This window comes from Scardinius erythrophthalmus, assembly GCF_964197995.2.
Source record: "Scardinius erythrophthalmus genome assembly, chromosome: 19".
NCBI classification, from domain to species: Eukaryota; Metazoa; Chordata; class Actinopteri; order Cypriniformes; family Leuciscidae; genus Scardinius; species Scardinius erythrophthalmus.
In genome coordinates, this window is record NC_138239.1 from 40,017,257 (window position 1) to 40,029,856 (window position 12,600).

The window sequence follows — 12,600 nt, forward strand, 5'->3', positions numbered from 1 at the left end:
CTCTCGTTAGAGTCACAAATGATTTGCTCTTATCATCTGATCGTGGTTGTGTCTCTCTATTAGTGTTACTCGATCTTAGTGCTGCGTTTGACACCATTGACCACAACATTCTTTTAAATAGACTCGAACATTATGTTGGCATTAGTGGAAATGCACTAGCATGGTTTAAATCATACTTATCTGACCGTTATCAGTTTGTCTTATCGATCACAAGTTCAGTATGGCGTACCACAAGGCTCAGTACTAGGACCGCTGCTGTTCACTCTGTACATGCTACCATTAGGAGATATCATTAGGAAGCATGGAATTAGCTTTCACTGTTATGCTGACGATACTCAGTTCTATATTTCTTCACGCCCCGACGAAACTTACAAATTCACTAAATTAACAGAATGCATAGCTGATATAAAAATTTGGATGACTAGTAATTTCCTACTTCTTAATTCCGAAAAAACAGAGTTTCTAATTATTGGACAAAAAACGTCCTCACGTAATAATCTAGAATACTGTCTAACACTCGATGGCTGCTCTATTAAGTCTTCGTCATCGGTTAGGAACCTGGGTGTGTGTGTGTGTGTGTGTGTGTGTGTGTGTGTGTGTGTGTGTGTGTGTGTGTGTGTGTGTGTGTGTGTGTGTGTGTGTGTGTGCTCTTTGATACCAATCTTTCATTTGAAAGTCACGTGTCTAGTATCTGTAAAACCGCATTTTTCCATCTTAAAAATATATCTAAATTACGCCATATGCTCTCATTGACAAATGCGGAACAGTAAGTTCATGCGTTCATGACCTCAAGGCTAGATTATTGTAATGCTCTACTGGGTGGTTGCCCTGCACGCTTAAACAAACTACAGCTGGTCCAAACCGCAGCAGCTCGAGTTCTAGATCTGCTGTAAAGCCAAAACAATCTGTTACTGTAATCTCCTATTATCACTGTGAAGCTGCTTTGAAACAATCTACTTTGTTAAAAGCGTTATATAAATGATGGTGACTTGACACACACACGTCAGAGATCTCCGTCTGCCTCAGTGTCACACACACACACACAGACACGTCAGAGATCTCCGTCTGCCTCAGTGTCACACACACACACAGACACGTCAGAGATCTGCCTGAGCATGTGTGAGTGACGTCACCTGTTTGAGCACCAGGTCAAACATGAGGATGAAGCAGCCCAGGTTCATGTCGTCATCATCACAGTCCAGGTCCAGGGCACAGTTCCCGGCGGCGTGGCCCAGGTTCCTGAAGGGGCTGCAGCGCAGAGGGCTCCGGAACGGACTCCGGAACGGGCTGGGGAACGGGCTCAGGTTATTGTGCTGCCCTCGTCTGCCGGGGTCTGAAACCACACTGACCTGCGGGGAAACAGTCAGCTGAACATGTTCTTAAGAAGAAAGAAAATATCACACACACCAATACAACACACATCTGAGGAAACGGCTGCCTTTCTACTCATTAGGCCACATGTACTGCTTCATGTAGCTTTCAGCTTTCTGCCGTAACAACCGTCTTTACTTGGTGATGAATTTCTCCAAATATAGTTCACATGTAAAATCTGTCATCAGTTACCTATGCTCACGTCAGAACACAAATGAAGATATTCTTTATAAAATCTGAGAGATTCCTGTCCCTCCATTAAAAGTCTGTTCACCCAAACCTGAGCGTGTGTAACTGATGCCAGAATTGAATGTTTGTCTGTCCCTTTAAGGAGAGGCGTCTCTCACCCTGCGGGGTCCTGACAGGTCTGCAGCACGAGCTCTTCTCTGATTGGCCAGTTCCTTCAGTGAGTTCACACCGTCAGAGAACATGCCGATGAGAAGCTGCAGAGGAACCACGATATCCAGCTCTGACAGAACCTGCAGAACACGAATACAGCACCAGCTCACACTCCACAGACCAACACAGACATGTGTGTGTGAGTGTGTGTGTGTGTGTGTGTGTGTGTGTGTGTGTGTGTGTGTGTGTGTGTGTGTGTGTGTGTGTGTGTGTGTGTGTGTGTGTGTGTGTGTGTGTGTGTGTGTGTGTGTGTGTGCTCACATGAAGCCACAGCAGCGCTTGCTCTTGCACTGATGCTGGATATCCAGTGAATCTACAGCTGATGAATCCAAACATCTCCTCCATGGAAAAGGGCAGCGGACACAACTCAATATCAAACATCTTACTGCAAAGAGAAACAAAACCACAAGATCAGATGATAAAGCTGTACCTCCTCAAATACCCACAAGCCTCTCCTCTCAGAAAATATCAGTCAAACCGGTTTGACTTTGTGAGAAACTCAGCAGGACAGAAAATTTACAGAAACAATTGTGATCAAACACAGTGATATGAAGCTTGGTGTAATCAACGTCCACTGGAGGCAAGTGTGAAGAACCCAAGTGCAGTTTAATTATACTCAAACATGATCAAACATAAAACAAAGACTTGGCTGGGCTTTTTCATGGCTTGAAAGACATGGACTTAAACATAGACATGATCTTACCAACAGTGGTTACATATAACAATACTTGACCAAGACACACAGCAAACACGAGGGCTTAAATGCACACAAGGACTAATGACTAAACAACATGAGAAAAGAGACTAGGGAAGCACATGGCAGGATCACATGAGGGCAAGGGAATCACATGACAAGACAGAAAACATGACTGACATGAAACATGAACCAAAAACCAAACCAACCTGCGACACTCAGATGGAGATTATGGAGACACAGACAGGTGTCACTAGTGTGTTTGCGTGGAACAGTGACATGTGCGTCTGTACCTGAGGACCTCACGAAACTCTTTGAGCTGCTGGTCAGGAACTTCAGTGCGAATGGCCTCCAACCACTCAGGCATGAAACACTCCCACAGCGGCTGACTGATCACGTTATAGGGAATCAGACACAGGATGCGATTCAGTCCTTCCTTCAGCTGCGTCACCGTGCTGCACGACTTATCCCAGTATCCTCCCACCTGCACACACACACACACGCTGAAACCACAGCGCATCAATCGTTGCAGTATGTTTGTAACACAGGCGCTCAGTTCACTCACCCTGGCAAACTCCACCGGTTTGGGCAGAAGGCACATGACCATGACGTCAAAGCGCACGTCGCACACCGTCTTCAACCACTTGGTGACAAACTGAGGCTTGAGCTTCTCCACCAGGCTCCCCACCTCATCGTCCATCATGTAGGCGGTGGAGTGGAACCACTGGAAGACCATGCTGACCAGCCGCGCCAGGCTCTCGGTGGGCGTGTTCTCACTGGGCGTGCACAGACTCACCTGCGCCAGCAGATATACGTTTATCAACTATCACGGTTAAATCATATTTGTTCTGTTTTTATCTATAGCCAAGTTGTGAATGTGAGTTTGCGGACCGAACAGATTGTGATGAGATACAAAGAACAGCATAATAAAACAAACATTCAGCATGAGCAGTGAACACAGACACATGAACAAACCACTCTAATGAGCCGAAGCTTTGAATGATGCAAGCTGAATCGCTCAAAAAGACTTTCCCATAGAGTCGGATATTTGCTGAAGAAACCTTTATTCACGCCTGAAGGCCAATGACACACGACGATGTGAGCGGGGCTCCTGCCCACAGCATTTTTATTCCCTTTGTTCTTCAGCTCCTCATCATACTGCTAGAACACCATCACGCCACATTCACAAGAAAACAAATGGCTAATAATCTTTTTCATGAGAAATATCCGAGTACAAGTTATCGCCCCTGTCCTATGGCATGTGGATGTTTATAGTATACAACACTGTCCAGTGTGTTTGGAATTGTCTGCACTAGGCTGGATCTCTCCAATCCGGGTAGCTCTATCGTTTAGCACTTGAGCAGCGTGTAGCACGTGCTTGGCGGGGCAGTGGCCAAAAACAGTCCGCTCCTGTGTTCGGGTGCAAATCCAGATGCGTCGATCGCTATTTTTGGAGGTCATGAAGAGTTGGGAGAATCATGTAGAGGGTAAAGAGAGTCAGTGTTGTGTTCACGACAAGGTTCCTCGGGCTGCCCTAAGTCTGAGTGTTGCTGGATGCGGGTGAGGAATGTTCTGACGTAACTGTGTACCCGCAGCCTGAGAATGCTCTGCTATCAAGCCTGGCAGAGCACTGAGGTTTCTTTTGGCCCCCTGTTTCGAGTGTCTGGAGTGTGTCTGGAGTGTGTCGGGAGTGTGTCTAAAGTGTGTCGGGAGTGTGTCTGGAGTGTGTCTGGAGTGTGTTGGGGTGCGTTTAGAGTGTGTCGTGAGTGTGTCGGGGTGCGTTTAGAGTGTGTCGGGAGTGTGTTTGGAGAGTGTCGGGAGTGTGTCGGGAGAGTGTCGGGAGTGTGTCGGGAGTGTGTTGGGGTGCGTTTAGAGTGTGTCGTGAGTGTGTCGGGGTGCGTTTAGAGTGTGTCGGGAGTGTGTCAGGGTGCGTTTAGAGTGTGTCGGGAGTATGTTGGGGTGTGTCTGGAGTGTGTCTGGAGTGTGTCTGGAGTGTGTCGGGAGTGTGTCGGGAGTGTGTCTGGAGAGTGTCGGGAATGTGTCTGGAGTGTGTTGGGGTGCGTTTAGAGTGTGTCGGGAGTATGTTGGGGTGTGTCTGGAGTGTGTCGGGAGTGTGTCTGGAGTGTGTCGGGAATGTGTGTGGAGTGTGTCAGGAGTGTGTCGGGAGTGTGTTGGGGTGCGTTTAGAGTGTGTCGGGAGTATGTTGGGGTGTGTCTGGAGTGTGTGTGGAGTGTGTCGGGAGTGTGTTGGGGTGCGTTTAGAGTGTGTCGGGAGTATGTTGGGGTGTGTCTGCAGTGTGTCGGGAGTGTGTTTGGAGAGTGTCGGGAGTGTGTCTGGAGAGTGTCGGGAGTGTGTAGGGGTGTGTTTAGAGTGTGTCGGGAGTGTGTCTGGAGTATATTGGGGTGTGTCGGGAGTGTGTCGGGAGTGTGTTGGGGTGTGTTTAGAGTTTGTCGGGAGTGTGTCTGGAATATGTCGGAAGTGTGTCAGGAGTGTGTCAGGAGTGTGTCGGGAGTGTGTCTGGAGTGTGTCTGGAGTGTGTTGGGGTGCGTTTAGAGTGTGTCTGGAGTATGTTGGGGTGTGTCTGGAGTGTGTCGGGAGTGTGTTGGGGTGCGTTTTTGTGTGTCGGGAGTATGTTGGGGTGTGTCTGGAGTGTGTGTGTGGAGTGTGTCAGGAGTGTGTCGGGAGTGTGTTGGGGTGTGTCTGGAGTGTGTCTGGAGTGTGTGTGGAGTGTGTCAGGACTGTGTCGGGAGTATGTTGGGGTGTGTCTGCAGTGTGTCGGGAGTGTGTCTGGAATGTGTCGGAAGTGTGTCGGGAGTGTGTCTGGAGTGTGTCTGGAGTGTGTCGGGAGTGTGTCGGGAGTGTGTCGGGAGTGTGTCTGGAGTGTGTCGGGAGTGTGTCGGGAGTGTGTCGGGGTGCGTTTAGAGTGTGTCGGGAGTATGTTGGGGTGTGTCTGCAGTGTGTCGGGAGTGTGTCGGGAGTGTGTCTGGAGTGTGTCGGGATTATGTTGAAGTGCGTTTAGAGTGTGTCTGGAGTGTGTCAGAAGTGTGTCGGAAGTGTGTCGGGAGTGTGTCTGGAGTGTGTCGGGATTATGTTGAAGTGCGTTTAGAGTGTGTCGGGAGTATGTTGGGGTGTGTCTGGAGTGTGTCGGGAGTATGTTGAAGTGCGTTTAGAGTGTGTCGGGAGTATGTTGGGGTGTGTCTGCAGTGTGTCTGGAGTGTGTGTGGAGTGTGTCAGGACTGTGTCGGGAGTATGTTGGGGTGTGTCTGCAGTGTGTCTGGAGTGTGTCTGGAGTGTGTCGGGAGTGTGTCTGGAGTGTGTCTGGAGTGTGTCGGGATTATGTTGAAGTGCGTTTAGAGTGTGTCGGGAGTGTGTCTGGAGTGTGTCGGGATTATGTTGAAGTGCGTTTAGAGTGTGTCTGGAGTGTGTCGGGATTATGTTGAAGTGCGTTTAGAGTGTGTCGGGAGTATGTTGGGGTGTGTCTGGAGTGTGTCGGGAGTATGTTGAAGTGCGTTTAGAGTGTGTCTGGAGTGTGTGTGGAGTGTGTCAGGACTGTGTCGGGAGTGTGTGTGGAGTGTGTCAGGACTGTGTCGGGAGTATGTTGGGGTGTGTCTGCAGTGTGTCTGGAGTGTGTCTGGAGTGTGTCGGGAGTGTGTCTGGAGTGTGTCTGGAGTGTGTCGGGATTATGTTGAAGTGCGTTTAGAGTGTGTCGGGAGTATGTTGGGGTGTGTCTGCAGTGTGTCGGGAGTATGTTGAAGTGCGTTTAGAGTGTGTCGGGAGTATGTTGGGGTGTGTCTGCAGTGTGTCGGGAGTATGTTGAAGTGCGTTTAGAGTGTGTCGGGAGTATGTTGGGGTGTGTCGGGAGTGTGTCGGGAGTGTGTCTGGAGTGTGTCGGGAGTGTGTCGAGAGTGTGTGTGGAGTGTGTCGGGAGTGTGTTGGGGTGTGTCTGGAGTGTGTCTGCAGTGTGTCGGGAGTGTGTCGGGAGAGCGCTCTCTCTCTCTCTCTCTCTCTCTCTCTCTCTCTCTCTCTCTCTCTCTCTCGAGCTGCCCTGTGAAATCTCTGACTCAGAGGAAGACAGGAGACTCTGTGCAAGTTATACACAGGTACATTGAACAGATGCAGGCTATGTGCTCGTCTGACCAGCTTTTTGATATGTTTTCTAACCCGGCCAGTGGGAAGCCGTTATCTAAGCATTGTGTTTTGCATTGGATTGTAGAAAGCTATTTCTATAGCAGATAAGGAGTTGGTTCTGTCTGGAAGGGTGTGTGTGCAACTCTACGAGGGGCATGGAAACGTCATGGGAAAGCGCCACTGCGCGCCGGTTTACCGGCTAGATGCAGCGATGGTAGCAGAGTTCGTGCTCAGCACAGGGGTTCTTTAACCCGAGGCCGTCGCTCCCTTGAAAGATAGGTATGTGGCAGTGCTGGTTCCTTGAGTTTAACCGGGCTGGTCTCGCCCACGTTGTCATGCGTCATTGGCCTTTCAGGTGTGAATAAAGGTGTCTTCAGCAGATGGCGCGAGAGTGCGATCTCCCATAGTCACGTGTTGTACCGACTAAATGGGAACAGTAGTTATATGCACAACTCAACATTTTCATGGTTTTCGCTCAATAAAAAGCAGGTGTAATAGATGTGCTGGTGCAGAAGCAGCTTGTGTGAAGGATGGGAGGTCAAAATAATAGTCATTAATAGAACTATCCTTATATTCTATTAAATCAGGTCTTAATTTCTGGAATCAGCAGTTGAAATAATTTCAGAAAATTCTGGAATTAGAATACAACTACAATAATGTCTAATGTTAACACACTTGTAAGAAACGGGATGATTCAAAATCATAAATGATTATGTATGTTAAAAATAATTGTTCTGAACAAAAGCAGGAGACTGAATGAAAATCCAAGAGCGCTTATGGAACAGCAGAAATAAAAGTACATTTTCATCAAATTTGTTTCTACTGATACTTTGGAAATGAGTATAAAGACTATTAGTTTTTTGAGTACTAATCATGCGTAGAGAGGGTGTTGTGAAGTGAACGTGTGCAGAAACACATGTATGTAACGTGTCACACACCAGGAACCAGATGCCAAACTGACTGAGCAGTCTCTGGTCATGCTGGTCGTCCTCTTTGTTGTCAAACTCCAGGTTGTCCAGGGAATGATGGGAAGAAGACAGACCCATCTGACGCCGGCGGTTCAGCTCAAACTCCCGCAGCTCCGCGTGGATCTCAGCCTCTTTCAGCAGACTGCCAACATGCATCAGATCACTCTCATTTATGCTTGTTTTATATCAAAAAGTATTTCAGACATGCAGTGGAAATGTGTCTTAAAATAATGTGTTTTATTCACAATCAAGCAAACTGAAATATATTAATCAAGAGTATTATTACTGCAGCTTTAGACCTGGCGATACTTAGTTTCCTCACAGCTCTGTAGCTGTACGGCTGTATGTATAAAGAAAGGCCTGAGTGAAAGTGCTCTCAGTGACAGGAGCGTGTGATGACCTGATGACGGCCTCCACGGTGCACACCAGCTCCTCCGCGCCGCACTCGCGCGTGTTGATGGGCGGAGGTGACGTCTGGTACAGGTGAGTCTCCGCCGATGCCCCCACCTCACTGCTGTGGTGGTTCACATGGCAACGCTTGCAGTAGCGCACCGGCCGGTTGCCATGGCGACCGCAGCAACCTGCCGAGAAGCAGGTGACGACAGCGCGCCGGACGTGAGAGCTGCAGTTCTGAGAGAGAGAGAGAGAGAGAGAGAGAGAGCGAGCGAGGGGGGGGGGGAGAGAGGGAGGGAGAGAGAGAAAGAGGGAGGGAGGGAGAGAGAGAGAGAGAGAGAGAGAAAGGAAGGGAGGGAGGGGGAGGGAGAGAGAGAGAAAGGAAGGGAGGGGGAGGGAGAGGGAGAGAGAGAGAAAGGAAGGGAGGGGGAGGGAGAGGGAGAGAGAGGGAGGGAGGGAGGGAGAGGGAGAGAGAGAGAGAGAGAGAGAGAGAGAGAGAGAGAGAGAGGGAGAGAGAGAGGGAGAGAGAGGGGGGGGAGAGAGAGAAAGAGGGAGGGAGGGAGAGAGCGAGAGGGGGGGGAGAGGGGGGGAGGGAGAGAGAGAAAGAGGGAGGAAGGGAGGGAGAGAGAGAGAAAGGAAGGGAGGGAGGGGGAGGGAGAGAGAGAAAGGAAGGGAGGGAGAGGGAGAGGGAGGGAGAGGGAGAGAGAGGGAGGGAGGGGGAAAGAGAGAGAGAGGGAGGGAGGGAGGAAGAGAGAGGGAGGGAGGGAGGGAGGGAGAGAGAGCGAGAGGGAGGGAGGGAGGGAGGGAGAGAGAGAGAGAGAGAGAGAGAGAGAGAGAGAGAGAGAGAGGGAGGGAGGGAGGGGAGACAGATAAAGAATGTTTTTTTTTATTATTTCAATACCTCTTTATATTTTCTAAAGAGTTTTCTACAACACAAAAAATCTATTTCCAAAACACAGGAAAATAAATAAATAAATGAGCATGATTTAACTCAAAACAGTCACAGACATAAAACATTTTTAAAACACCAAATGTTTATGAACTCCTCTACATTATTTGTAGTACTGTAAAAGTCAAAATCAACTTTCAATCTAGCTTTCACCATTCTAACAAAATCAGTGTTTATATCGAAATCTAAGGACTCTTCGATCTAGTTCCTTCTGCTGTGGTAGAGAGCCATTTTTGCTTGACTAAATACAAAATTATACAATTGACATTTCACTCTCCATTTCTGACTGTATCTAAAACCAAGAATAAACAAATGCGCTCACCACACACACAAACACCAGTTACAGGTGGAGAGGAGAGAGAGTGATAGAGCCAGTTCAATGTAAGGGGATTATTAGGAGGCCATGATTGGCAAGGGCCAATGGAGGGAATTTAGCCAGGACGCCGGGGTTACACCCCTACTCTTTACGAGAAGTGCCATGGGATTTTTAATGACCACAGAGAGTCAGGACCTCGGTTTAACGTCTCATCCGAAGGACGGATTTATTAATAACAGAAATAAAAGCATTGACCGCCACAATACCGTGTAGGATTCTCCACTGTAAGTCTTCTTCCCTTTTTGTCAACGGTGGTTTGTAAATCGCTCTCCATACCAGTCTGACCTCATTGTCAAGCCCTAGATGAGCTTTCCAAGGGGTGTCAGCCTGACCACTTAGTTTGCCTTTGTTTACAATTTTTACAAACATTTTATACAAACTCATTTGTGAGTCTCTCTCTGAACTCTAACAGTTGACCAGTGCAGTCTTTAAAATCAGGAAATAGAGTCAATGCTGGAAAAGAATCATCAACAACTTCTTGACAGTGTCCATTACAGTAGTCTTTAAGCAAGTATAATTCAGTCTTTGTAAGTTCACACTTCCAAGTGTTGAGCAATTGATTTATGAACCTGAACGATCTAGTTAATCTTAGCAGAGGACAATATACCAAACCATTAATATCACTACAAGGGTGTCAATATCTTCTTGTTTTTTGACAATGACAACAACATCATCGGCATAAGCAGATCATTTAAAAACTGTTTCACATCCAGGAAGGTTTACGTCCAAAAGAGATTGTCTTAATTTGTGCAGAAGAGGCTCTATGGCCAAGGAGTACAGCATGCCAGATAATGAACATCCTTGTTTGACCCCCCTCTGAACTTTAAAAGGAGCACTTAAACCACCGTTGATCTTTAAAAGACTCTCAATGTCACTATACAAGACTCAAATCATGTTTATAAGGCCAGAGCTGAACCCAAACGCATCTAATGTTTGCCACAAGTAATGGTGTTCAACTCTGTCAAAGGCCTTTTCTTGATCAATTGAAATCAGGCAAATTTCACAACCCAATGAATTGGAGAGGTCCAAAACATCACAAATGAAAATAATATTGTCAGATATCAACCTATTGGGTATACAATAAGTCTGGTCAACATGAATGATATGCTCCATAACTTTTTTCAGTCTCATTGCCAACACCTTTGACAAAAGTGTGTAGTCAGTGCAACCCTAACTCTAACCCTAACCGGCCGCCAGTTCATGATCTCTTGTAAATCCTCTTGTTTGGGGAGAAGAGTGAGGATTGCTCTCCTGCAGCTCAATGGTAAATGTCCTTTACTTAAACTGTCTCCGAGAACAAGCAACAAATCTCTGCCAATCACAGGCCAGAAAACGTAATAAAAGTCCATCAATGCCTGGAGATTTACTGCTCTCTAGACTCTGGGACCTCTGGTAAGCCCTCATAGAAGGACTGCGCCCCCTCTGGTCTCTCCTGGAACTCACTCTTGATGAGCTTCTCTGCGTTAGCCTCCTCGGGGACCTCTGGTAAGCCCTTATAGAGGGACTGCGCCCCCTCTGGTCTCTCCTGGAACTCACTCTTGAAGAGCTTCTCTGCGTTAGCCTCCTCTGGGACCTCTGGTAAGCCCTTATAGAGGGACTGCGCCCCCTCTGGTCTCTCCTGGAACTCACTCTTGATGAGCTTCTCTGCGTTAGCCTCCTCGGGGACCTCTGGTAAGCCCTTATAGAGGGACTGCGCCCCCTCTGGTCTCTCCTGGAACTCACTCTTGAAGAGCTTCTCTGCGTTAGCCTCCTCTGGGACCTCTGGTAAGCCCTTATAGAGGGACTGCGCCCCCTCTGGTCTCTCCTGGAACTCACTCTTGAAGAGCTTCTCTGCGTTAGCCTCCTCTGGGACCTCTGGTAAGCCCTTATAGAGGGACTGCGCCCCCTCTGGTCTCTCCTGGAACTCACTCTTGAAGAGCTTCTCTGCGTTAGCCTCCTCTGGGACCTCTGGTAAGCCCTTATAGAGGGACTGCGCCGCCTCTGGTCTCTCCTGGAACTCACTCTTGGAGATCTTCTCTGCGTTAGCCTCCTCGGGGACCTTAAGTAAGCCCTTATAGAGGGACTGCGCCCCCTCTGGTCTCTCCTGGAACTCACTCTTGATGAGCTTCTCTGCGTTAGCCTCCTCTGGGACCTCTGGTAAGCCCTTATAAAGGGACTGCGCCCCCTCTGGTCTCTCCTGGAACTCACTCTTGAAGAGCTTCTCTGCGTTAGCCTCCTCTGGGACCTCTGGTAAGCCCTTATAGAGGGACTGCGCCCCCTCTGGTCTCTCCTGGAACTCACTCTTGAAGAGCTTCTCTGCGTTAGCCTCCTCTGGGACCTCTGGTAAGCCCTTATAGAGGGACTGCGCCCCCTCTGGTCTCTCCTGGAACTCACTCTTGATGAGCTTCTCTGCGTTAGCCTCCTCGGGGACCTCTGGTAAGCCCTTATAGAGGGACTGCGCCCCCTCTGGTCTCTCCTGGAACTCACTCTTGAAGAGCTTCTCTGCGTTAGCCTCCTCTGGGACCTCTGGTAAGCCCTTATAGAGGGACTGCGCCCCCTCTGGTCTCTCCTGGAACTCACTCTTGAAGAGCTTCTCTGCGTTAGCCTCCTCTGGGACCTCTGGTAAGCCCTTATAGAGGGACTGCGCCCCCTCTGGTCTCTCCTGGAACTCACTCTTGAAGAGCTTCTCTGCGTTAGCCTCCTCTGGGACCTCTGGTAAGCCCTTATAGAGGGACTGCGCCGCCTCTGGTCTCTCCTGGAACTCACTCTTGGAGATCTTCTCTGCGTTAGCCTCCTCGGGGACCTTAAGTAAGCCCTTATAGAGGGACTGCGCCCCCTCTGGTCTCTCCTGGAACTCACTCTTGATGAGCTTCTCTGCGTTAGCCTCCTCTGGGACCTCTGGTAAGCCCTTATAAAGGGACTGCGCCCCCTCTGGTCTCTCCTGGAACTCACTCTTGAAGAGCTTCTCTGCGTTAGCCTCCTCGGGGACCTCTGGTAAGCCCTTATAGAGGGACTGCGCCCCCTCTGGTCTCTCCTGGAACTCACTCTTGAAGAGCTTCTCTGCGTTAGCCTCCTCGGGGACCTTATGTAAGCCCTTATAGAGGGACTGCGCCCCCTCTGGTCTCTCCTGGAACTCACTCTTGAAGAGCTTCTCTGCGTTAGCCTCCTCTGGGACCTCTGGTAAGCCCTTATAGAGGGACTGCGCCCCCTCTGGTCTCTCCTGGAACTCACTCTTGAAGAGCTTCTCTGCGTTAGCCTCCTCTGGGACCTCTGGTAAGCCCTTATAGAGGGACTGCGCCCCCTCTGGTCTCTCCTGGAACTCACTCTTGAAGAGCTTCTCTGC

General features: G+C 49.0%; 1 protein-coding gene across 1 annotated transcript in view; it reads right to left on the reverse strand.

The window, feature by feature from the left end:
• Positions 1-12,600, reverse strand: part of unc79 (unc-79 homolog, NALCN channel complex subunit) — a gene marked incomplete at its 5' end in the record, with an annotated part of 70,284 nt that overhangs the window by 34,993 nt on the left and 22,691 nt on the right. The window contains 7 exons of the mRNA XM_081394198.1: positions 1,134-1,349; positions 1,719-1,850; positions 2,032-2,155; positions 2,758-2,948; positions 3,030-3,260; positions 7,531-7,702; positions 7,961-8,190. Coding sequence (XP_081250324.1) covers positions 1,134-1,349; positions 1,719-1,850; positions 2,032-2,155; positions 2,758-2,948; positions 3,030-3,260; positions 7,531-7,702; positions 7,961-8,190 — 1,296 coding nt within the window. The remainder of the gene's footprint in view (positions 1-1,133; positions 1,350-1,718; positions 1,851-2,031; positions 2,156-2,757; positions 2,949-3,029; positions 3,261-7,530; positions 7,703-7,960; positions 8,191-12,600) is intronic.